Source organism: Malania oleifera, chromosome 9 (genome assembly GCF_029873635.1).
Source record: "Malania oleifera isolate guangnan ecotype guangnan chromosome 9, ASM2987363v1, whole genome shotgun sequence".
NCBI lineage: Eukaryota > Viridiplantae > Streptophyta > Magnoliopsida > Santalales > Ximeniaceae > Malania > Malania oleifera.
Window position 1 is genome coordinate 25,381,904 of NC_080425.1, and position 27,409 is coordinate 25,409,312.

General features: G+C 36.8%; 1 protein-coding gene across 3 annotated transcripts in view; it reads left to right on the plus strand.

Moving 5' to 3' along the window:
- The window catches only part of LOC131163994 (fatty acid amide hydrolase), a 79,307-nt gene that overhangs the window by 42,046 nt on the left and 9,852 nt on the right, over positions 1–27,409 (plus strand). For all 3 annotated transcript variants that reach the window (XM_058120865.1, XM_058120866.1, XM_058120867.1), the window contains exons 13-18: positions 4,335–4,415; positions 4,503–4,586; positions 4,761–4,864; positions 5,035–5,127; positions 11,899–11,967; positions 13,216–13,280. In XM_058120865.1, the coding sequence (XP_057976848.1) occupies positions 4,335–4,415; positions 4,503–4,586; positions 4,761–4,864; positions 5,035–5,127; positions 11,899–11,967; positions 13,216–13,280 (496 nt within the window). The remainder of the gene's footprint in view (positions 1–4,334; positions 4,416–4,502; positions 4,587–4,760; positions 4,865–5,034; positions 5,128–11,898; positions 11,968–13,215; positions 13,281–27,409) is intronic.

Below are 27,409 nucleotides of genomic sequence, written 5' to 3' on the forward strand. Positions count from 1 at the left end.
ACGCTTAATGCGGAAATACCCTCTGGAGGTTTAGGGCCTTTCACCCAAGGGAGGCACAATCCCTACTTACTCACATTCCACAATTTCAGAGCCACGTTAACACATGGTGCCATCTATTTCACACAGTATCAATTCAACGTATGCAAACACAAGCTTTGACATAGCAAGTAAAACCATCATCCTTACATGATGAATATCTTTCACATGAAAATTTCCCAACTAAACAAGATATGCAACGATGATAACCAAGAAAACATATATGCATTATGCAGCCGTATCAAGCAATTAGAGATAACAAGCTTAAATCTTCCTTATTAGGTTCAACTTTGCAAGTTTCTACGCTTGTTTCCTTTGGATGCCCAAAATCCCTAGGTGAATAAATGAAAATTAAGAACACCTACCTTGATTTTCAGCTTCTTCAACTTAGTCTAAGTTTCCCTCTGAATTTTGTCTATTTTCTCTTGATTTTCTCTGAATTTCCATGATTTTATGCAGAGTTATCTCTCCCTTTCTCTCCCACCTCTCTCTCTAGAACTAGAGTTTTCAGCAAGAGTTTGTGGTATTCTTTTCTTTGTTCAGGCTGCTCTGCAGGGCTGGAAATGTCAAGACTGCAGCTGGACACATGGCAGGACCATAGCAGCTGGTGGCAACACAGGTCCTGCACTGCTGACATATGTGCACTTGGTGTCTGCTGCTGGTTTGTGGTGCTGCCAGGCGTCACACCTGGTTTCAGCATGCCCCATTTTATTTTATTTTTATTTTTATTCCCTCTCTCTGCCCCAACTCTTATGCTATTTATGTCTTACCCTCTTAATTTGCTTTCATCTAAGCCCCTCCTACCACTAATAAGTCAAATGGAATTTCCAGTATTAGTTAACACAGCTCAAATAAAGGAGTAACATGGCTAGTATGAATTTGTTTTTGCAAAACAAAGCAAATAATGCTAATTTATCAAAGTAGTTTAAATTTACTGCAGCCTAAGGGGTATGGTTATCACATGATGGGGGTAAAAAAAAGTAAAGAAGGGTCAGGGAGTTAGCAAACTTGAAGTGCTCGGTGAATTATGACAGAAAGGGACTGAAAAAGGGTTTTATTGGTTAATTGTATTTATTTATTATTTATTTTTATTTGAGGTCATCCTGCCCCCTTAGGATGTAACTTCTCTTTCTCAATCTCACATGCCTCTTTTGTTTATAAAAAAAGAAGAAGATTAGTTTAGTTTCAATGCCGAGATTTAAGTGTTGTTAGGGTTAAGTTACTTGTCTAGAATTATTGAATAGAGAATTGTCTATGCTTGTTGCAAAGCCTTAAACCATTGAAAGTTAGAGATTTTCTTCTCCTAGGAGTGATTCCTACAATCTATTGATGCTAATACTTCAGTACCTTTTATCCCTGTATTTTGATTAAACTACACCGGGATACCTAATTTTCTAGCCCTAATTCCACGTATTCCCTAATTTCCTTTACAACCTTAACCCTAAGTTAGTTTCTCCAATTTTCTCTACTTGTCATGTGTCAATTTGGTAGTAGAGCTTTGGTTGGTGAATGTGTCTGCTTGCATTAGAAAGACATTTAGGGGAAGATCTACTGACTTTCTGCAAGATGATTTGCTTCTAAAGATTGCTGGATAGTCTTGAGGCTTGCATGAATGACTGGAAGATTCTGTGATATGCAAGATACAACCAACCCAGTGGATGGAGTTGCAGAACTAGATGTAATGATAGAGCAGAATAGGCACCCAACAATGAGCCAACTGAGGGTCAGGATAATCATCCTCCTCCTAGGGCTAGCCTTAGACTTGTTAGAGAAAGAATCCAGACACTGGGCTTGCTAGGAGAAATGCATAGAGGACGATATGTGCAGACAGATTTGGGTTTCAGGATCTTCTGGGAGATATTACTAAATAGGTGCATCAGTAAGTAGGGTGAGCAACCATGAACTCAAATCTCGATAGAAATTTTTAATTCTCCCTTATTCGTAAACGATTTCAATATTTTAAGATGTGATTTTTTCATCTGCATGCATAATCATATTGTGCATGAACACACTCTTGATTCTAAGCAATCTCTTTATCTTGAGTTACCATCACAAGACATTCAAATAGCACATATGTCAACATCATTTCAACATAGTAGCATTGTCTCAAACAAGTGTAAATTTTCATCTCAAACAAGTGCCAATTTACAGCTTGGCCAACCACCGCTTAACGTGGAAAATACCCTTTGGAGGTTCAGGGCCTTTCACCCAAGGGAGATACAATCCCTACTTGATCAAATTCAAATTCCACAATATACAGCCACAACCTACACACACAGTGCCAGCTATTTCAATAGATGCACACACAAGCAATGCCATAGCAAGTAAAACTATCATCATTACAAGGTCAATATCCATCATATGTAAATTTCCTATCTAAAACAAAAATATGCAGCCATGAAAATCAGGAGAATATATGTGCAGCCATATCTAGCAGTTAGAAATAACAAGCTTAAAATCTTTCCTTTTTAGGATGCAATTTATACAAGTTTCTACCTTTTTTTTCCCTTGAATGCCCGAAATCCCTAGATGAATAAATGAAAATTAACTATCTTGATTGTCAGCTTCTCCAAAATATTTAAGGTTCCTCTGAATTTTCTGTATTTTCTCCTGATTTTTCCTGAATTTCCCTGACTTTCTGAAGATTTTTCTCTCCCTTCCTTCTTCTCTCCCTCTCTAGAACTAGGGTTTGCAGTCGAAATTTTATTGTATCCTGTCTTGTTGCTGCACTGCGTGGCTGGAAATGGACCAGGACAGCAGCCACTTGCTGCCAGCTGTCTGCCATAAACTGGTGTCCCCTCCTGGTTTTACCATGCCCCTCTTTTCTTTTATTTTCTATTTCTGCCCAAACTCCGTGTTATTATGCTTTGACATGGGTTTTCTTAATTTCTTTTCATCTAAGCCCCTCCTACCACTAATAAATGTGAACTAAAATTCCAATATAAATTAACATAATTAATTCAGAATATGGTTAATATCAACTCATTATGTGCAAAAGCAGAGCAACAGCAATGCAAATTTATGAAAAGTAATTTAGATTTAACATGGCTTAAACAGTATGGTTATCGCAGACTCATGGGGTTGATTTGTGGAAATCCATTGGAAATGAATGGAATGACTTGTTTCCTGGTGCAGCCTTTGTTTTAGCGAAGTCCTGCAAGTTTAATTGTGGCATGATGTATATGCGGAGATTTACAAACCAACCAACCCCTCCAAAAAAATAAAAAGGAAAAAGAGAAGTTTCAAATTCTATTCCAGTTGGCTTCCGACAAAGATGTTATATCTTCATTTGTTATGTTAGCGAAGGTGATCACAGCAGATGGGATTTAAATTTCAGAATGAATTTTTGAGAAGCTGAGATGGAGGAATGTGAGGACCTGTTAAAGGCGCTGTATGATAGCAGAGTTAATGGTATGGATAAGTTTATCTGGAGTCATTCGAGCTCTGGCAGATTCTTTGTGAAATCTTCCTTTGCCTGGACAAAAGGAAGAGAGGGGAAGCTGGGTGCAGCCCCTTTTTCCTTGGAAATTTGCATTGAAAATCAAAGCCCCTTTAGAGGTGGTTTCTCTTGCTTGGGAGGCTGTTTGGGAGAGAACTGCAACTATTGACAACTTGATGGAGAGGAGTGTGTGTGCAGTGAATAGATTTTTTTTTTTGGCTGGGAGAAGCAGTTAACCACATTATCCCCCATTGTAGTGGGCCAGAGTGTTCTGGAACCTGGTTTATCGCTCCCTGGGCATTAAATGGGTGGTAGCTGGTAATGCTGGGACAGAGCTTCGTGCTTGGGGTTGTCACTGCAGGAAAAAAAAGGAAGGTGGGGGGGGGGGGGGAGGAGCTTTGTTTATTATGAGATTGGATTAAACATATTTTAATTTTTATGAAGGTTTTTCAGATTCCTTTTTATTTTTTAGGATGACATTTTCCAGGAATTAGGGGTGCTAACTTTACCATTCCAATGAGACTGGCACAACTTTCATTTTCATTTCTTGTTAAAGTAATTGGGATATAAATAAATCATAATTTTATGTACTGTAATTTAGTCATGCATGATTATTGATTGCTGAAGATGTTTACAATCAGTGTTTCTATTATGATTATTTGTGAGACTGCTTCCTTTTATGTTCTACTTCATATGCAACTTGATATGTTTGTTAATTCTTTGCAGCGTGAGTTTCTTAATGGTTGTTTGTGTCTAGTTGAAAATTGGAATTGCGCCATTCAAATTCCATTCAAAGTTTTTGTTTGCAATCTTCTTGTTACATGTTTCACTATCACTTATTATCCTGTCTTTTTTGTAGTCTCTGCCATCTTTGCCCAAGTTGTCATCAGATGACAGTTCAAATGCTTTGGGTTCACTGCGACTAGGGAAATACACAGAGGTGATCATCCTATCTTTTGTCTAAATTAGGATGAGTATTAATATTATTGTCTTTCAACTATTATTTGACATAATTTTCCTACTGCAGTGGTTTAATGATGTATACTCAACTGATATCTCTGATAAGTGTAATGACGTTCTTGATCTTCTCTCAAAAAACTGTGGGTGCAAAGTAAGTCCATTGGTTTTTTCACCAGCATTTTCTTTGAGGATTCGGATACAAAAAACTACAATTGCATGGTTTCATGATTGGCATATATTTTATACTTTACCTTTCAGAGACAAAAACATATATGCTGTATTTTACATACTAAGTGCATTTTTTTTCCACTTGTTCTGGTTGAAGACTGTAGAGATTGCTATTCCAGAGCTGCATGAGATGCGCTCTGCTCATCTCGTATCAATTGGTTCTGAAGCGCTATGTTCTTTAAATCCTTACTATGCCGATGGGTATGCTTCCTTGTCCTTGCCTTTGCATGAGTTCATTAGCAACTAGACCTAGTCTTACTGTTGAATATGCTTCATATTACTCACTGGAAGCTCACATGGATGTTATTATTATACTGAAAATTGGAAGGTTCCCATATCCCTTGTCTCACCTCTCCAGCTTGTTTTCACAGGAAAGGTGCGAAATTGACATATGATGTTCGCACAAATATGGAACTTTTTCGGACATTCACTGCGTCTGACTACGTAGCTGCCCAACGTCTTAGGTAAGAAAAATTATGAACAATTTGAGTTTAAAATTTTTGCTTTTGTGACGTTTGTACATGTTTTATTTACTAATGTTTCTCATGCTTATGAGGCAAAACTTCTGAAACCCCAATAGGGCTTTGATGCATGACATAATTTGTACAATCTGACTAGAACTGTATAAACTTGTTTCTGATCCAGAATCTCAACGATGTTTGTTTCAAGTGTAGCTTGAAATTCTTTGGTTTGGTAATTAATAGTTTCAAAGCTGTCACTAGGGTACGGTATCCCGCCAGTTAAAGTATTGGTTTCCTGACCCTTTAAAGAGTGGATGTCAATGTCAAGGAAAACATTTGGAAGAGGCTTAGAGGTTTTCCGAAACTCATCTTCAGTTTCCTTTTTCTCCCCCTAAAGATAGTTATGGCCAAAAAAGGGCTGGTTTTCAATAAAAACAACATCCATACTGATATGAATTTTTCTGGTCAGAGGTTTAAAACATTTGTACCCTTTTTTATTAGGAGCATATCCAAGGAAAGCACATTTTTCTGCCCTAGGATCAAGCTTGGATCGAAGATTGGTAGGTATATGAACAAAAACTGTGCATCCAAACACTTTTAGTAGCAGTTCTGATGTTATCTGACATGTGGGAAACAGTTTTTTTAGGAAGTCTAAGGGAGTGATGTATTTTAGCACTCGAGTAGGCATCCTATTAATAAGATAACATGCAGTTAAAATAGCATCACCCCATAGATATTTAGGAACTTGCATTGAAAACATTAGGGCTCGTGCAACCTCTAACAAGTGGAGATTTTTTATCTCAGCAATGCCATTTTGTTGTGGGGTGTCACGACATGTAGATTGATGTTGAATACCCTTTGTTGAAAGAAATGTTCCTAAACATTTGTTAAAATATTCAATACCATTATCAGTTGTAAGGATACTGATTTTCGTTTGGAATTGGGTTTCAAACATAATATAAAAAACCTGAAAAAATTTTTCAACCTCAGATTTGTCACTCAATAAGCACACCCAACACAAACATGTATGATCATCAATAAATGTAACAAACCATTTCTTACCAGAAGTAGTAGTGATTTTTGAGGGACCCCAAACATCACTATGAATTAAATAAAAAGGTTTGGAAGAATGATAAGCTTTTGATTGATAGGTGCTTCGGTGACTTTTGGATATATGGCAAACATCACAATGAGCAATCCAGTTTTTTAAATAAGCTAGGAAACAAATGTCTTAAATAAAGAAAACTAGGATGTCCTACTCTAAGATGCCAAAGCATTATTTGTTAACGTACAGAAACAGAACTAGTACTACTACTCAAACCCTGAGCTTGTTTATTGTTGAATAAAGTCTCATCGAAGTATTAGAGTCCATCAATCATCCTAGCATTGCCAATCATCCTCCCCGAGAGTTGGTCCTGAAATTCACAATGAGAATCAAAGAAAATGACACAACAATTAGAATCCTGTGAGAGTTTACTAACAAACAACAGGTTACAAGCAAGTTTAGGGACGTGAAGGACAGATTTGAGTTATATTTTTTCAGAAATTTGGACAGAACCTGTTCCAGCAATGGATGAAAAACTTCCATCTACAATTCTAACCTTTTTATTACCAGAACAAGAAGAATAAGATTGAAACAATTGTGAGGTACTGGTCATGTGATCAGATGCACCAGAATCAATAATCTATGGTGCAAGATTTAAGCAACAAGGGTAGGTACTAGAGTTATCACTTGTTTGGGCCAATGAACCAATAGGAAGACCAGAGGCAGAAGTTCCCTCAGCCTAATGACTTCGGGTGCAACTTGCATTCAGCAGTTGAAGAAGATGATCCACCTGCTCAGCACTTAGGAAATTAGCTTCATTGGATTTAGGGACTGCATGATTGCTACCAGAGGGTCCATATTTGTTGCTCTTCTAGTTTTCTGGCTTTCCGTGGAGTTTTCAGCAATTTTCTCAAGTGTGGTGTGGCTTATTGCAATAGTCACACCATACTCGAGGCTTACCTTCCAACCTCCTTTGATTAGAGTAAGGCTGCTATGCAGAAATATTGGCAGTAGCCAAATTTGTGTTACTAGCGGCATGAGGAGCAGGATTATTGGTAGCAAGTAGAGCAGAATTTTCCAGAGTCTCATGCTCCTTTTTCTTCATCATCACACTCCTTCGACAATCTTCTCGTCGTACTTCAGAAAATACTTCCCCGAGTGGGGTAGAGGTTGTCTCCCTAGGATTCTTCCCCTTACTTCATCAAACTCATCATTAAGTCCAGCCAAGAATTTAAAAATTCTTGCATTTTCCACCATCTTCTTATTGTGATTGCAATCAGCAGGATTTTTCCATTCATAATCATTGAATAAATCCAGATCTTGCCATAGGCCCTTAAGAACATTGAAATACCTTGTTACATTGCCGTCTCCTTGATAAGTATTGCTGATCTTCTGCCGTAGTTCATAAATCTGAGAGTAATTCTCAAGGTTAGAGTACATCTGACTCACATTGTCCCAGAGTTCCTTTGTAGTAGAATAGCACATGTAATTAGCACTAATCTCTTCATCCATAGCATTCACGAGCCATGCCATCACCATGGAATTTTCAGCATCACATTTAGCATAAGATGGGTTTGTCTTCTCGGGCTCCTTAGCTTCACCAGTCAAGTACCCTATCTTCCCTCTTCCACGAATATACATCCTGACAGATTGTGACCACCGCAGGAAGTTGGCCTCATTCAATCGTATATTGGTAATTTGGACAGAGTAAGGTTTCAGGTTTGGTTTCAGCTATGGCTACAGCAACAAAAAAGATTAGGGTAGAGTTGAACAAAAGAAAACCTTATAGAGATTAGGGTCACATTGGAGCCGCCCGGGGAAACTAGGGTTTACACAAGGCCAAGAGCCGGACCTTGCTCTGATACCATCTAGAATGAGATAGCTTCTTGTGGAAAAAAAAAAAAAATTCTCATTCATCGTAACATAGGTACAGGTTTGTATAAATAGATGTACAACAGAAGAATAGTAGGAAAGAACCAAGAAGGAAAGAATCAAGGATGCTAACTTCTAAGGAAACTAAATATTCTAGGATATTCACACATTTAAAGCCAAGAATCTCTTAGAAAAAATAGGAAAGTTGACTAAACATATTTGAAACTTTCCAACAACAACTAATGAATTGCTCCAAGTGCATGATTGAAAAAGGTTGGATCTTTGAACAAAAGACATGACCAACACATCCAGCTATTTCACATAATAGGTGTTAAAGCTTAATATACATTGTTGGCCTACAACCTAACAACTTAAGCTTTTAGTAAAGAGGTAATCTAACTTGGTATCATAGTCATGGTTGCCAGGAGGTCCTGGGTTCTAGTCTCATTGCCCACATTTATTGTGTGGTGTTTAAAAATTATTGTATTCCTTGTAATGGGTGTTATTTATTGTTTGTTTATCTCTCCAAGTGCTATCAGGTTGCATTGCATGTGTGGGGGAATGTTAAGGTTTGACATACACTGTTGGCCCATGACCAAACAACTTAAGCTTTTAGGTAATGTGGTAATCTAACAATAGGGAATTCAATAGATACACACAAAGTTGTGTCATATCAAATGAATAACCACCTTCCTTGCAAGACCAATAGCCATAAAAAACAAATTTCTCAACTACTAAAAAATGTATACAGCTATCAAAACCAAGAATTCATGTGCTGCTATTCCTATATATATTAATTACAAAATAAAAAAATTTACAAATCCTTCCCTGTTAGGATTCAATTACATACAAATTTCTACCTTGATTATTAGCTTCCCCAATATACTTTGATGCTCCTCTGAAGTTTCTGCATTTTTCTTGATTTCTCCCTCAATTTCCCTGAATTTTCTTTATTTTATGCAGAGTTTTCTCTCCTCCATCACTTTCTCTCTCTTCCCTCTCTCTAGAGCCAGGGTTTGTAGCAATGGTAACACACATTTATATGTTGTTGCTGGTATTGTTATTGCTGAAAGTAGTAAAAGAGGATGCAGCTGCTTGCTGTGAGTGGGCTCTATAGTGTACTGTCAAGTGTTTTCCAGGTGTCCATTCCTGGCTTTAACAATGTCCAACTCGTGTTTTTAATATTTTTCCCCAAAGCTCTTGTATTATTCAAATTTTAACATGTTCTCTCTTAGTTTCATCTTATCCAACCTCCACCTGCCACCAATAAATTTGTGGTAAAGTTAGAGATAGAGTAGAGAAGAAGGTAAGAAAAGGAGAGAAAAAGAGAAGAAAAGAAGAAGAAAGCAAAAGGAGAGATGGCAGTTTCCCAAAGCCTTACGTACTGCTCCAAGCCTGCCCTCTTATACATTAATAATAATAAAAGTTTTTAAGGACAAAAATACCCCCATCACACAACCTAGTTGTTAAAATAACATATTCTCTTCTAGCACTCCCCCTCAAGCTGGAGCTGTATGAAATATAAATATCACACAACCCAGCTTGTTACATCCATTAGGCAGGGCAGGCTTAAATAAATGCTTTGAGAAAACTTTGCCTAATTGATCCGCAGATTTCACAAAAGGAGTATTCATGACCTTCTTCAACACTGCATCCCTCACAATGATGGTCAACTTCAAAGTGCTTTGTCCTCTCATGAAACATCCGAGAGAAATTTCACTTTGCATCTAAATCTCACATTTGAATTCCAAGGAAATTTCATTCTATAGTTTAATTTTGACAGGTTTTGCAAAAATTTCAAGATTTCAATAAATTTTAGATGATTTGTTGAAATTACCACGGAAATTCTGCAAGAAAGAAATCAATTACCATTTCGATTTCGAGGGTGATGAAAAGCGAAAGTTTCAACGAAAAATTTGACAATTTCATAGAAATATAAGACCATGATCTTGGCATGGTCCCAAATCTCCTTACACACATCAAGATGCATACATGTCTCTGCAATCTAGGATTCCACGAGTTTCACAGCACTGTGACAATCAGCACATCTTCTTGAATCCATATCTCCTTCCGCTTTTCGTCACTGATATCGACTCAAATAGGTGTTCAGACTTGCCTAATTCTGTCAAATAGATCTTGATAGCCTTAGAACACTGCTAATACTTAATCCTAATCAATTTCTTAGTTGCAATTTATGGCAATTATGAGGCAATAAAACTTTTTCGATTCATGGACTCCATCCCAATGAATGAAAAACAAGACCAACAACAAACAAGACAAACAATCAAACCTGCAGATTGAATCACAGACACAATGACATAGCAACTACTCGTGCACCAAAGGCTTCAGCTACCACCAACAAACAGACATTGAGGGTACCAGACACTGACTAATAGATTGCACCTGATCTGACTGCAAGGAAACAACCAAAAAAACTGGAACTTAAGGGTAAAAAACTGTAGCAGCTGACTTGATAGCATGGTCTACAAGAAGATTCGAGCCATGAACAATCAAATTGGAGCAAAAACAGGCTTCTTTGAAGCCTCACATACCCGGTGCATGTTGTCAGGGCAGTCAGCCTGCAATCAGGGACTGAGGACGCGTGGTGAGCACCACTGGCAATGATCTTTAAGGGGTTTGTAGATCGGAAATGTTTGTGAACACATGTTGTGTTGGTTTTCCAAAAAGTCGAAGGGATGTTGTTGTTTTGATGTGGCAGTGCCATCTGGAAATTTTCTAGTGACTTCTGGAGGTGATTTGGTTCTGTGCTGATGTGAACAGCCTCCTAGGGTGATAGACAGACATAGGGCTGAGGCCTTTAGGGTTTTGTTTAGTGGTGATGGTGGCTCTTTGTAGTTTTAGGTCTCAAGGATATGCTTTGATGTCATGTTAACAGAGTTTGGTAAAATGGAAAACCTAACACTGTGATAGGTCTCTCTCTCTTTCTCTTTCTAATATATCTCACGTACATCATAATGACCATCATACCCTTGTGTCACGGTCCCACATCGGATGTGTACTAGGGAGCTTGGGCTTATAAGGATGGTTTGGATTCCAATTATGTGAGGTGCCTTTTATATGACAAACCCGTGAGGCTAGTGTGCCAAAGCAGACAATACCTCACTAAAGTTGAGCCTAGGACCATTACAGCTGGTACCAGAGCCACCCTGTGGGTACTATCATGTCAGTAGACCCACCCTAGGGGTACTATTATTAGTATCATGTGAGTGGATCCTACACAGAAGTGTAAGCCACTCACGAGGATGCTAGAGATCGGAAGGGAGAGCTTGTCACGGTCTCACATCGAATGTGTACTAGGGAGAGGCGCCTTTTATAGGACAAATCCATGAGGCTAGTGGGCTAAAACGGACACTACCTCACCAGAGTTTGGCCCAAGACCATTACACCTTGCTACTTAACACTCACTAACATAGGTGTTAACATAATGTAACCAGTAAAAGGATCGTAGCTTATTTTCCTTTAAAAAATTTCACCACTTTCAGAAAGATCAGATTTATTCTCTTATTGCATGATGCATGATAGCTAGGAGCCTAGAAGTGTCCTTTGTCTGCGCCATTGACAAACTTGGGCAGTCATCAATCATCACAAATTTTGTTTTTAGGTTGGTATGTTGCAGTCAATTCAACATCATGCTTGATTTTAATTGAAACTCTGCCTGAAAATACTGCTTAGCTTATCACATCACACTGACGACTTCAGCTCAATGATTCTCAGCTAAAAATTTGTATTTCTTCCTCAAGATCTTTTGTATGGGAAAGCATTGATTAGCTTGATATCACACAGCATGTGATAATGTTAACAGTGCACATTTCTTGATGAGATCTGATCTGGTGCAGGAGAAGATTAATGTACTACCACATGGAGATTTTCAAGAAGGTTGATATCATAGTGACCCCAACAACTGGGTATGTTAGCAGAGTTATGGGAAGTAACTTAACATTTTTTCAAGTTTAACCATTTTTTTCAAGTTGTTGCTGGTCATTCCTGAAATCTCTTTTTCTTTGTGTCTCCCTTTTTTTTCCCTACATATTTTTGGCCAGCAAGGGCATTATGTTGTCTACTTTATGCAATCTTCCATTCAGTTTCAGAATTTGACTTGCTAGTACCAGTCTTTCACCTGTTTTGGGAGCATTGTACCTGGCAACCCTGGGCCTGAAAGAGCTTAAATTATGTGAAGCTAATCTCAACCATCAAGCTAAAAGCTTTAGCTCAATTTATTTGCACAAATCCAAGAAACTAGATATGAATGCTTCAATTTTCTCTCCATGGTCAACCTGGGATTCTAATCCTGTGCATGAGCAATTGATCCTCCAGGATTTGTTGATCAATCTGTGCACGCGTACTTATTCTATTGTGCTCTCTAAGTTCTTTATTCTCTAGCTCTTGATTTTCCGAAATTTTTCCTGCTCCCTTCAAGCTCCTGCTTACACAAGATCGCAGTCTTCGCTCTTGACTCCTAAGGCATATAACAAGGTCCAGTCTCACTTGGAATCCCAGAAAGCCAAATGATACATCTCACTTCTGTCCGTTCAAGTTTCATCAACCCGTCCCTAAGCTGGAGTCTGCTAGTTAAGAGTTGGCTGTGATACCATATTTTCATGATGATGGTCCCTGAATAGATCAAGCATATCCCGAAATAAGTGCTCTACCACTAAACTCAAATTTTAGGCTCTAGTTATTCATAATTATCCAAGTAACCACTTTTGAATCCTATTACTTCTCTTCCCAGGATTGATGTGAGATTCCAGTTATCCATAATATTGGTTGGTCAATTCTCCAGGATTGTTGACCATTCTTTGCGCATGCATTTATCCAGTGGATCACTCTGATATCTTTACGCTGCCAAGGTGTGATTTCCCCAGATTCTTCCTCTTTTTTCAAGCTTGATGTGATCTTCTTTCCCACTTCCTGGGACATGCCACAATGCCCAATCTCATTAGTCGAATCCTAAAGTGGTTGACCACCTGATTCACTTCTTATTGTTCTCACTTGTGCATGAGTGCAAGGTGTGACAATACTTAATTGTATGGCGCTTTGGCGATTAGTACTTCATTTGTGGATTATATTGTCTTGGATAATCAGTGTTTAAAATTCGTTTTTGTTCAAATATTAAAATGTTTTTTTTCTTTTCCTTTTTCTTTTTGAACTGATAGCATGACAGCGCCTGCAATACCTCCAAGTGCTCTTAAATTTGGGGAGACAAATCTGCAGGTTACAGGTCAGCATAGTTTGTATAAATTCTTATCTTTGAGAAACATGTTGCAACTTTGAAATTTATACACAAATTGGCCTTCCATAATAGTCTTTATGCTTAAATTCCATTGATGAGAAAGAAAAAGAAAAAAGGGATCATGCAGTCCCATCATGGAGGCTCTTGAACCCATCATACTTGCTTTTTTCTTTCTTTATTAAGACAGCTATAGTCCTTGCCATGTCCTATCTCAGATATTTGGTGAAAGAAAAAATGAACAAGGACTTTTTAAGCCAATTGCAATTTCTTCTAACTGGTTGTGATACCGAGGGCCTCAAAGCTTTACCTTGGTGTTATGTCTAGCTATTTTTGGAATTGTTAAGTTAATGTGTCGTCACTATTAATATCTTCAAGTTTTTACATCAACCGTATATTTTCTTTATCCACTGGGAGGTTCATTGGGCCCAGGCAACAAAATTGGATGGGCCATCCCCCATTCTGTACCACTCCCTGGCTTCTCCCAAGGTTTGAAATTTAGACCTTCAACATGGATCTCATGCTCAAGCCACTGGGGGCTCCTTAGGGGAACTATATCAACTATACAAGAAACTAATAATTACCTTGACAAGGGCTTAGCACAGTCTTGTTGTTGGTTTTCCATATATGGAAAATGAAGGCTATTATATTGAAATCTTGAACCTTTCACCATTTAAAATGTGCCTTTCAATCAGGTTTTTCAAAATGCATTGCTTTCTTATTTATTTATTTATTTTTTTTAAATATTAAAATTGCTTTGCTTGTTGTATGAACCTTGTTGATTGTCACTATATTGGGCTTCAATAAAAAGCGGGAAGATCTCTATTTTTCTATTTGCACATGCCATTATGGGAATCCTTAGCATTTGAAAATAAAATAAAAAATTGATTATAACTATTACAAATTAGTTTGGGCTTGGTGTTATGGCAAGCCTAGAATTTGAAAATAAAATAAAAGTTGTAACTATTACTAGTTACGAATTTCAGTATATTGGCTCCTTAAACAGTTAAAGTGTAGGAATATAAAAACATGTGATACTAAATACATTTGTCTTATTCTTGGCCAAATCCAACTATGGTTCGACTCTCTTTTTTCTTTTATCTAAGCGAGGGGGGATTTTTCTTGTCCTCAGCGCCTTTGTGCACACGACGTACCCAAAAAATGGTTTTAGACGCTTACCTGATTTTTGTCCAATATGTGCTGAACACATAAAAAATGCTTTGGTATAAACTTTTTGTTGTAATTCTAAATTAAATTGAAGATTTGAAGAAAATTGTTAGACAACCACTTTACCTAAAAGCTTAAGCTTTTAGGTTGTGGGCTAACAATGTATATCAATTTAACACTCCCCTGCACATGCAGCCCAATAATGCATGGAGAGATAAACACACGATAATAACACCCATTACAAGGAATACAGTAATTTTTTTAAATACCGCACAATAAACACCAATAACAAGACTAGAACCCAAAACCTCCTAGTAACCAGCTCTGACACCATGTTAGATTACCACATTATCTTAAATCTTAAGCTATTAGGTTGTGGGGCAACAATATGTATCAAGCTTTAACAAAAATGAAACACCTAGGGTTAGTGACACAAAAGAAAAGAAGAGAGGAAAGAGAGAGAGTCCAGTCTGCAGTTTCCTCTAGCATACATAAAGCTCAAGTCTGCCTTCTTATATATTAATAATAAAATAAGGCAAGAGGACAAAAAAACCGCCATTCACACCATCGAATTACTAAAATAACACATTCTCTTCTACACTACCCCTCAATATGGAGGCGTATAAAAATCATCTAACACCAACTTGTCAAAACCATTAGACAAGGCAGACAAAATAAAATCTTGATGAAAACAATAATTGATGAGGAGACTTCACCAATGGAGTCCTCACAACCCTCTTCAGCACAGTATCCCTCACAAATGACAGTCATCTTTGATGTGCTTCTTCCTCTCATGAAACAATGGGTCGCTAGCAAATTAAAATGGTAGCTTGATTATCACAATATATTTGTTGTAGATCTGAAATATGTTGAAGATCCAGCAAAGAAAATGCAGCACTTAAGAGTTAGAGATTAAAAGAAGAAAAAAAGAAAAAGCCAGGCAATAGTTTTCCCGGAGTTTGGAGTACAGCTCTAGGTCTGTCCTCTCATATATCAATAATATAAAAATATGAAAGACAAAAATACCCCCATTCAGACTACATAATTACTAAAAATAACCTATTTTCTTCTAACAATCCCCCTTAAGCCATAAGTGTATAAATTTCATTTAAACCCAGCTCGTTACAACCATGAGACAGAGCAGGCTTAAATAAAGCCTTGGTGAACATTGCTTCATTGATCCACAGATTGAAAAGATGGAGTGCTTACAACCTTCTTCAGCACAACATCTCTCACAAAGTGACTGTCAATTTTGATGTGCTATGTCCTCTCAAGAACACTGGGTTGTTTGCAATATAAATGGCAGCCAGATTATCTCAAAAAATATTGGCTTTGTTACCAAAAGCCCCAAATCTGACACAAGAGACTTCAACACATTGGTTCAATCAGAGTATGAGCCACAGCTCTGCTGTAACACTAGATCTTGCCTATTGTAGTTGGTTACTTGCTATGCCAAGTAACAAGATTACCTCCTGCAAAGTACAGTATACAGTAGACCTGGAATCATTTTTCAATAAATAAATAAAATATATTAAGAGTGAGAAAATACAATCAAAGCAAGGATACTAGAAAGGGGACAGCCTGTTGCACAAAGCTCCCGCATATGCGGGGTCTGGTGAAGGGGCAAACTAGGATTTAGCACGAGGATGCTAAATCCTCAAAAATAAATTGAAAACATGAATCAAAAACAAAAATAAATAAGAAATAAAATATAAAAATAAATAAATAAATAAATGAGATGAACCAAGAAAACCCCTTTTTAAGCCCTTCCTATAATAGTTCACCAAACACTTCAAATTAGTTAATTCCCTCCGACCCTTATTCACCTTAGATTTACCACTATCAAGACAAATTTCATTACCTTCACAATTAGACAATTTGAGGCTCAAATTATCCCATAAAATATGAGCTTAAAGGTCCTTCCTAGAGATTTCTGGAACTGGGTGAGCAGTATTCCGTCACTAACCTTTTGCTTTTTATTTGAGTCATCATCCTCAAAAATGTAATTCCATAGAAACGCTCTAGTGGAGACGGCAGCACATAAGATAGGTCTCCAAGGTTATCAGAAGAAGAGTCAGAAGAATAACTACACTGATCCCAAATTTCATCCAAAAGTAAATCCCTATAACATTCAAATACACTACTGCCTACACTATCATCCTTCGATATATCCCCCACCTCTTTTTATCCTTGAAAGTGTTGGCCTTCTCACCAATTCGCTCCTCCACTATACTTAAAAACACTTTTTGAATCTCTCTTAAGAATCTTCTTTTTCGCACCAAAAGGATTTCAGTTTTCTTCAAAATTTTTTCTTATTTCAAAACCCACTTGCACTTCCTTGAGGCAAGCATAAACCTTTTGACTCCTCAAATTATCTGAATTTACTCCCTTATCAACTGAATTACCTCCAAACCAGCAATAAAATCTTGAATTTCAGCCTCACAAAAGTTATGATTTTTAAAGGAAACTCTCCCTATTTCATCGACGATAAAACGCCCACTAATGATCCTCTCTTCTACAAGAGAATAATCTCCCTCTAGAATATTTGTTGATTCTTTAGAGACTCACTTTTCCTATACCACCTCTTTCTCTTCTGTTTTCGGAGCAGCTACTTCTCTCCTCTTGACCGCCATGGATCTGATCCACACTCAAGTGAAGCATTGTGATGGTAGCAGATTGGCGCAATCTGATGGCTTGATTATTGAAGAAGTGGTTTTATTTCCTTTGCTACATATATATGTATGTATGTATGTATGTATGTATATATATATATATGTATGTATGTATGTATGTATGTATTTTCATTCTAGTTTGTCCTATACTTTCTAGTCTTATTCTCCTTCGTATATATTATTTATCTATCAATGAAATTTCTTCTTTTGGTATAAGAAGAAAAAAAATGTGACGGTAGCATCTTGCTTTTGCTCCGAAAGTTGATGGAGTCTCACTAATAGAGCAAACCCAATCTACATTGGAGTATCCCATGATCTCACAATTTTGTACTACATTTATATATCAAACCTTTGCTATGGGAGCCTTTGAGATACCTAGAATCCTACAAGCAACATCCCGGAGTGGTTGTTAAACTAACTTGCTACCCCTGCAACAAAGAAAATGTTAGGCCTCGTGATGGTTGACTAGATCAAGTTTCCAACCGATTGCCTATAATGATGTTTGCCTCCAAAGATCAGTCACCATCCCTAGACAACTTCGTGTTGGGATGCATAGAAGTATCAAGTGGTATAGCTCCCAATGTAACAGTTCCACTTAGCTAATCCAAGATATATATTTTCTCTAAGACATATTTAACCATTCTTACACCATACAATCTCAATACAAAGAAAGTACCTTAGTCCTTGAGTTGATGTCATCATAAACTACAAGAAGTGCCACATCTATCCCCTTTTTTTCAAAAAAAGGCCAAATGATTAATGTAGCATAAGATAAAACCAAATGTAGGGACCACCATGCTAAATTTTTCAAACCAAGCTTGAGAGACAGCTTAAGACTATAAATAGCCTTATGCAACCTACATACTGTACCCCCACCCCACCAACCCCCCTCCTAGGAGGCTGTTCCACGTGTATCTCTTCTTGAAAGTCTTCACAGACATGCATAAGGGTCAACCAAAATTAACTGTCAACAAGATCAATACAAGACAAAATTTAGTCGAGCAATAGGAGAGAAGGTATCATAATAATCAATGCCATATATTTGGGTGTACCCTTTGCAAACAATCAAGCCTTGAGCCTTTCGATAGAGTTGTTAGGAAGATATTTCATGGTGTAAACCTAACAACACCTAACCAGCTCCTTACCAAGAGGAAGATCAATCAAAAGAGATTGGAAAATCCAAGTCATATTTGGATTCATCTGTAGAATTGGAAGTCAAAACAGTAAAGGGCAAAATAGGCACATGCATGGTGGTATTGATGTCTGTGCTTACTTTTTGTCGCTTATAAACCCTCGAGTGTTTCTTTGAGTAATCAATGGATTTGGAAGAGGAGCATAAGTTCTCTCCAAATGGATAAGGGTATGAACAAGAGGATCAACGTGAGGAGGAATAAGAAATTGATGGAATCAACGTAGACTCATCCAAGGAAACCCAACACTAGAGAAATAAGGTGTCCCCTAAGAAAAGGTAACATCTGCACCAACATATTTCCTACAAGTCTGGGACGATAACATCTATATCCTTTGAGTTCTTGAGTACCTAACAAAGACACATTTAATAGCACGAGGAGAGAACTTGTCTTGAGCAGAATATTGAACATGAACAAAAGATGTGCACCCAATGACATGAGGCACATAGAGAACATGGATGTTTCTAGATATACAATGGAGAAGGGAATTTGTCCCCTTATAAAACTTAAAAGCATTCTATTAAATTGAAATTCTAAGAAGGGTTTTAAGAACATGCATGAGAAAAAGTGGAAATCTTATAAAGTAAATGTCTATTCTTCTATTTAAGCACTCCATTATGATGAAGGCTGTGTAAACATGATGTTTGATGAATGATCCCTTTGGCTAAGAAAAAAAGACTCAAGGTCGGACAAATTCAAGTGCATTATCAAATGGAAAATTTTAAATACAATGCCAAACTGAGTTTTTGTTTCATGGTAAAATTGAGTAAATACATTAAGAAATTTAGACCTCTCTTTTAACAAATATATCCAGGCGTAGGGGAAAAATCATCCACAAAGAACACTAAATATTAATGACTAGTCAATTTCTTGAATGTGCATAGATCCTAATATCTGAAAGAATGAAAGAAAATAATGATGTATTGTAAGACTCGATCCTAGACAGAAAAGGAGTCTAGTATGCTTTCAAAGCTGGCATGCAAAACACTCAACAAGAAATAGATTTGGGAAAAACTTCTTGTAGTTTTTGAAGGAATGGATGGCCCAAATGAGCGTGCCGCTGATCCAAGGAAACACCATGAGTAGAAATTGAAGCATATGACAAGAATGTGATCTATCATCACCACCATCAAAATAGTACATGACTTCCTTCTGAAGCCCACCATTCACTTCTTCCTAATGAGAAGGAAACAAGGTTATGGAATAGTTTTGAGATTTGGTTACTTGACTAATTGATTACATGTCAAAGGGAAATTTATGCACATAGAACACTAAGGAAAGAGGAAAGGAAGGAAACAAAGGAATATTACCACAATGAGAAATTAGTTAATCAAACCATTAGCAAGAATAATCTTGGAGTATAGTGGGATTCAAGGACTGAAATAGATTAGGACTTCCTGTCATATTGGAGGAGGCACTTTAGAGTAAGTGAGATAGCCTATTTGGATTTAATTTTCCAATGTTGTTCTACATCGCGATTCTACAACACTTCTAATTTGTCCAATAACAAATTTGAACCTGAGTGAAATTGTTTTCCCCCTATCAAAGAAGATATTAATGACTTGACAAACATTTTTCCCACCCCCTTTTCAAATGGCTGCTCTATAGGGTCTAATTTAATAGGTTGAGTATTGTAGCGTTACTAAGGTACCCATGTTTGTTCAATTGCAGCCATAAGGCACATTTTTTCCCCCTTGCAGTTATGCTCAGAGGGAGACACTGTAGGAATTACACAAAAAATGGCTTTTACTTATTTAGTACTGCCTTTGTGTGGTAATCCTACGTTGGTTGGGCTTTGGGATTGGATAAGGTGTCCAAAAGGTTAGCTCTAGGTGGGAGGATCACCCCAATTCAGGCTGATTTTTCTAGTATCCCTCTCTATGTCTTGTCTATTTTTAAGATTCCTGTGGTGTAGCTAGAAATACTGAGAGAGTGATGGAAGATTTTCTTTGGTCTAGGGTGGGGGAGTAAAGGGATCATTTGGTTAGTTGGGTTCTTGTTTGCACGTCTAAATGGGAGGGGGTTTAGTTCTTCAGAATTTGGTGTCTTTATTTAATAGATAAATGGCTTGGCATTTTCCCTTAGAGGAAAACTCCCTTAGCACATAGTTACTAGAAGCAAATTTGGCATGTAGGGTAGTGGGTGGTTGCTAATATTGCACTAAGATGTTCTTTTGAGAACCTGTGTCCTTTTTTAATTCAGTTGGGATGAGCACCTTGGGTTTTTCGTTTTTGCACGCCTCTTACTGATGGGGAGGTGTTGGAGCTGTCTTCTTTGTTATGCTTGGTGGGAGGAATTTGTCCCTGTTAGAAAGGAGTGTTTTCTTTTGGAGATTTTTATCCTTGAAAATATGTTTTTCCCGCTTCATTGTGTCATTTGGCAAACTCCTCTCTGGGATTAAGGCTTTTACTTGGTTAGTTGTTCTTGATGGAGCTAACATTAACAATGCGTTGCAGAGTTGGTGGCCTTTTAAGGCTCCTTCTGTCTCCAGATGTTTGTTCACTATGCTAAAATTCAGAATCTGGGTTCTCAAATGTTTGTTCATTGTTCAATTCCTTGGAGGGTTTGGAACAATCTATTTGGATTGTGTGAGGAGAGTTGTGTTTGTCCAAGTCATTGGTGGATTTGTTGACCATCTCTTTTAGAGGTTTTGGAAGGAGTAGAGATGGTTCTGCATGGTGGAGTTGTGGTCTGTTTGCTATCTTGTGGGGTATTTGTTTGGAGAGGAATGTTCATATTTTCATGGGGGAAAAAGACGTCTTGCTCTATGCTTTGGGATAGGCTGCAGTATATGGCATCATTGTGGGCTTTTACAACTGGTTGTTTTAAAGGGTTGTCTTTTCTGCTCTTCAGCATGATCGGGCAGTTTTCTTTCGATGGTTCCTCTGTTTCTTCTTTTCTGGTTCTCATCTTCTGTTAGGAGGATTTCTTATGCTCCTTTTTGTGTATTCTCCTCTGCAATAAAGTTTCTTCTTTTCTATAAAAAAAACTATAATATAGTCTGAGAAAGTTTTTGAACTGTATTAAATAATTTGGTCTGTTTAAACCAAGGTTTAAATATTGTTTTCGACTAAAACTTGGAGGCTTCAAAAGAATATAAATTTTGATGGAAATTCTAATGTTGATGTCCATTTAGATTCCGATTTTTAAAAGTGATGGAAATTAGTTTCAAAAATTGTTAATAGACATAACAATGCAAGATTTAGAGCTAAAACATTGTATATATAATACATCAATGAGAAAGATATCTGGGAGTAATTCTAGGATCATATCAAGCATATTCACTTAATAGAAATGAAATTTGTTAATCAGTTAAACATTTGTTATTATACAGATACAACTATTTAAAAATTAAAGGATTGAATGAAATGTTGTAGCTAAAAGCCATGGTATTTAATTCAGTAATTTCGACTTGGTCCTTTTGCAAAGACTTGAAATTTAAATTAAAATCTGAAATAGGTAAAATGCAGCTTTTCATTTTGGTTCTAAATTATTCACAGTGATATATTTTAATGTTTTCGAGAGTTTCTTTCATATTTTCCATGATTTACTTGAAGTTTCTGTTGTTCCATTAAATTGAAAGTTCTATCAAAATTCTTTATATTGTGACCCTTAAAATTTCCATCAAAATCAAAATTTTAGTCCTTGCTAATATCTAAGTTCAATTTTGCATCAAAATATCAAGAGTTGAAACTAATCATTCATATTCTTCATTGTAATAGTCTTTATTCTCAATAAAACAGAAGATTTATTGAGAGAAATTTCAGTTTTTGGGCTCCGAATTTCACATTTCAATTTCAATTGAAGTTTGTTCCATGTTCAAATTATTTAAAATATTGCTGAAATTCCAGGAGTTCCATAAATTTCAGTTGATCGTAAAAATTTCAACCAAAATTTTGAAAGGTAGAAATTGACTGTCATTTCAATTTCAAGGGTGGTTGAAAGGGAATCTTTCAATGGGAAATTTTATGATTTCATTGAAATTTAAGGCCATGTATCCCATTATGCTACTGATGTCAAAAAGGTTCAAGACATCTAAAAGAATCTTTAAAAAAAAAAAAAGAAAGTTCCTAAGATGTTCTTAAAATGTTACGTGAGCTAAATTTCAAAGTTGTCAATATTATTTATGTTTGGTTCATGGAGAGGAATAAGGCAGGAACAGAGTGGTCGTAGTATACGAATATAATAGCTTACAAAAAAACAATATTATCATTATAAAGCTATTGAAGTATTGTGTAAGTTGGAAGACCCAAGCACAATGATTTGTTTGTTTTTGTTTATTTATAACATGTGCCAAGTACCTAACAATGACCATAATACCCCTTCTAACCCATGCACTATAATGGACACTTTCTAGCAATGCAATAATGCTAAATAACTAAATTAACTAGTTACACTGCCCCTCAAGCTCAAGCATAGGTATCATATCCTCCTAATTTGTCATAATTGAATTCAACACAAGCAACATCTATGGCTTTAGTGAATAAATCAGAAAGTTGGAATATAGACTTCAAATGAATGGTTTTTATGAGCTTTTGGACAAGTTTCTCCCAAACAAAGTGACAACGAACTTCAATTTTTGTTTGCTCATGGAAGCCTAGGTTGGAGGCAATATGAATGGCAGTTTGATTATCACATGTCAACTCCATTGGCTGAGAATGTGGAAATGCAAGTTCTTCCAATATGTTCTTTAGCCAAACAAGTTCACATGTAGCATGGGTAATGACCCATTACTCTGACTTAACATTGGCTAGCACACTTTGTTTCTTACTCTTCCACAATACCAAGTTACCACCAACAAAAACACAATATCGGTTGTGGATCTTAGGTGGCCAACCCAATCTGCGTCAATATATGCATGAACATAAGTGTGAAATATAAGGGACCTCTACTGTGTGCACATTTATGGTATTTGAAGATACAAATGACTGTATCCTGGCTGCTTATTCTCAAAGAAATCAAAATGGCTCGCAACAGTTGTTGCAGAAGATATATAGTCGAGTGACTGTGAGATAGTTCAACTTTCCAACAGGTTGCCTGCATCTAGTCTAGAAAGTGCATGTTATGTGACAAGACAGTCCCTATATGACATTGATATCCAAGAAGTATTTCAAGCTTTGGTTTGAAATTTAATTTGTAGAAAATGCTTCAAGCACTGGATACCTTGATCATCAATCCATGATCACCAGTCATCACAATATCATCCACATGCACAACAAGAAGAATCCTACCTAAAAGCTATATGATGATAAAATACAACATGATCTACCTTACATTGCTGAAGACCAAACTCAGGTACTACGGCGTTGACGATCAAAACGCACTAGGAGACTGCTTCAAACCATACGCGAATTCCCTAACCCAACTACTCCCTTTGCACAACTAATCCAAGTGGTTGCTCTATATAAACCTCTTCTTCAAGATCAACATGCGTAAAGGCATGCTTCCCATCTAATTGATGCAAAGGCCAATAGCAAGTTGTGTCTAAGGAGATGAACAAACAAATTGAGGCAAGTTTGGTGGCTAGGGAGAATGTGTGAGAACAATCCCAATCGTAATCTAAACCATACACTTGAGTATATCCCATAGCAACATGGCAGGCCTTCAAATGAGTCACGGAACCATCAGGATTGAATTCCATTGCATACGCCTAGAAACAACCAACCACAGATTTTTCAGGAGGAAGAGCTGACAGTTCCTATCATCATTATCCTGTAATGCATACATCTAATCAACCATTACAGTCCTCCAGGTAGAATGGATAAGGCGTCAGAAATAAATGTAGGAAGAGCAATAAAAGATAGAATACTAACAAAATGGTAATATGACAGTTCAATAAATCATTGAAAATTATGTAAATTATAGGAATATAAGAAAAAGTCAAGAGTGAGGATTGAGATTTTAGAATAGTGTCTTAGCAACCTTCTTTGACTCAAGTAACTACTAAATCTTAACATAATAAAGAGATTTCAGTTCAGTAAATAAGACAGTTACTAGGCACAACAGCAACATAATCCTCAAATCAGTACCTGTTTTGACACTGTTTAAGAATGGTAACAGTGACTTTCTACTAGCCACTTGTGCCTTTAGCAGCGTTGGAGGGACTGGTTGATGCTATGGGGTCAAATCTTGAAAACCCTAGCCTTTAAATCTTCAAAACTCTAGTTGGTCTAGAGCTGAGCTCTTGAGAGAAGTCTTCTCAAAGATAAATGCCAAAAACCACCGGGAAAAGTGGCTGACCACTTCTATTTGTACTAAACCTAAGGCTTCCTAGAGAAGGCAATTCCTATTTTGCACGTAACCCCCTCTTGAAACCACTTATCTTCTAAACCCCATAAAAAATAACTCCCATCACGAAAATACCCTTGAATATTACAAATTAACCTGCCCGCCAAGCTAATTTGACAAAAAAAAAAAAGCCCCAAAATTCAGAATTACAAAAATACTCCTAGCACTAAATGATAACACTTGACATAAACAGAAAATTAAATTAAGATTGCAGAATTGCATCATTCTCCCCGTGTGAAATGCAAATTGTCATCTTTCTTGTACAGCACATGCCAAGGTCAATCTTCATGAATTCCTCCTCGCTAATCTATGAATTATCATAATTAGGTCTGCCAGCCCATTTTACCTAGAATTTGAAATAAATTCCAGCCCTAGCCTTTGCCTCTCACATGTATGACATCATCAATTTTTTCTGCCTTGCTAGAAGTGACTTTGGTGGGGTTCTTGCACTCAACACTTTGTATGTCACCCTGGAATGAGTACAAATCAGCCAGATTAAAATTGGTGATGTATGCAAGCCATGAGGGAGTTCAACTTCATAGGCATTTTCACCAAATTTGCACAGAACTTTGCATGGTCCAATATTTTGACTTTTCAACTTGTGATAAGCAAGGTCTTAAATTTCGATTTCGACTCTAATTTCGAAGCTCCAAAAGTATGGAAATTTCAACAGAAATTTTGATTTTGATTTCGATTTTGATTTGAAAAAATAATGAAAATCAATAGTATAACATGGAATTCTTTTATGAAGCTTTAGAAATGATTAATAGACATAATAAGGTAAGTTTTAGGACTAATATATTACAAGTAAATACATCTATGCTGTGTATAAGGTGAAGAAGTTGTAATATAATATGTGCGTCAAACAAATTTGTAAGATAATGTACATTAAACATATTTAGTGAATCAATTAATACAAATGAAATTCATAAATCATTCAAATATTATTTATTATACAAATAATGATAATTTAGAAGTGAATGGTTAAATAAAATGTTGTTGTAAGTTTTTTTTTTTCATATAATTTCAAAAGCACTTGTAATAATCATTTGTTTCGATAAAAATAAATAAAATAAATTAAAAGAGAAATTTAATTTCACTCCTAAATTCCTCATTTGAATTTCGAGGAAATTTCGTTGCATAGTTCAAAATTTGACAAGTTTCTCTAAAATTTTGAGATTTTGATAAATTTCGGATGATTTGTTGAGATTTCGACGGAAATTATGCAAGACGGAAATCGACTGCCATTTCAATTTTGAGGGTGACGGAAATTGGAAATTTCAATGGAAATTTCGACAATTTTGTGGAAATTTAAGACCATGGTGGTAAGTGCCTGCTGGAAGTCTCTGTTTCTGAATGAAAACCATCATTCAATCACCAACTTGATACTTCTTGAACTGCATATATTGATTAACAGCTTCCTTGTAGAGTTGTTCACACTTTCAAGCCTCCTTTGGACTCTTTCTTCGACCTCTTTTAAATTTTCAGCATAAGCAATAGCATCATCACTAGGCCTTGACTGCTTAGAGACATCCACAAGGTCAACAACCTGATTAGGATTTCTACCGTACACCCCCTGAAAATGAATTTGACCCTTTGATCTGTTGATGATGCTATTATATGCAAATTCAGCTTGGGTTAGAATCAAATCCCATTTCCCAATTCTATACTTTGCAAGGCACTGCAACAAATTTCCCAAACTTCTATTCACCACTTCCATTTTCCTTTCTGTTTGAGGGTGATAGGCTCTGTTGTACTGCAATTTTATAATCAATAACTTCCATAAGGTCTTCCAGAAATGACTAAGGAACTTTGTATCTTGATTGGTACCCTATGTAATCTGGCCACTTCTCCAAAGAAAAGAATTGCCACATGTGTTGCATCCAAAGTCTTCTTGCATGCAATAAAGTGAGCCATCTTTGAAAACCTATCCACAACCACAAAGATGGAGTGAACACACTGAGTTTTTCGTGGCAATCTGAGCACAAAATACATGCTAACATCAACCCAGGGGGCTGTAGGTACTAGTGAAGGAGTGTAAAGACCTGTATTCTACTGCTTCCCCTTTGAAACTTGGCAATTGCAACACCAATCAACATGCTTATACACATCTCGGTGCATGGAAGGCCAAAATTACCTTTCAGCCACTACATTTAGTGTTTTATCCTTGCCAAAATGACCTCCAAAACCTCCCCCATGCAATTCAGAAATCAAGTATTCCCTTAACAAACCTTGGGGAATGCGTCTCTTGACATCCTTGAACACTCACCTATCTTTCACCACGAATTTTTCACACACATCATGATCCCTAGCTGCAAATTTCTCAATAATTTCAAGAAAATGAGGGTATTGTTTGTATTGTTCATTGATCAGATCCAACCCGCAACATCAGTAGCCATATTGTTTTAGCAAATAAGCCCTTCTACTCAATGCATCTGCCACCTTAGTTTGCAAACCAGCCTTATGTTTCAATGTGAAAGTGTACTCCTGCAAGAATGCCACCCATTTAGCATGCTCTTAGCTTCTTTTAAGAATTGAGATATCTCAAGGCCTCGTGGTCAGAATTCAGAATAATTCCCTTTGGATAAAATAGTGCCACCAAAATTTCAATGTTTGAATTATAGCATAAAATGAGTAGTTTTGTCGAGCCTTGTTGAGTTTCTTGCTGTAACAAGCCACTGGTCTTCTTGACTCAAGATAGCCCCAATTCTAATCTTTGATGCATCACAATCAACTTCAAAAAGATTACCAAAATCTTGTAAGGCCAAAATTGTCGCGTGGGTCATCATATTCTTTATTTCCT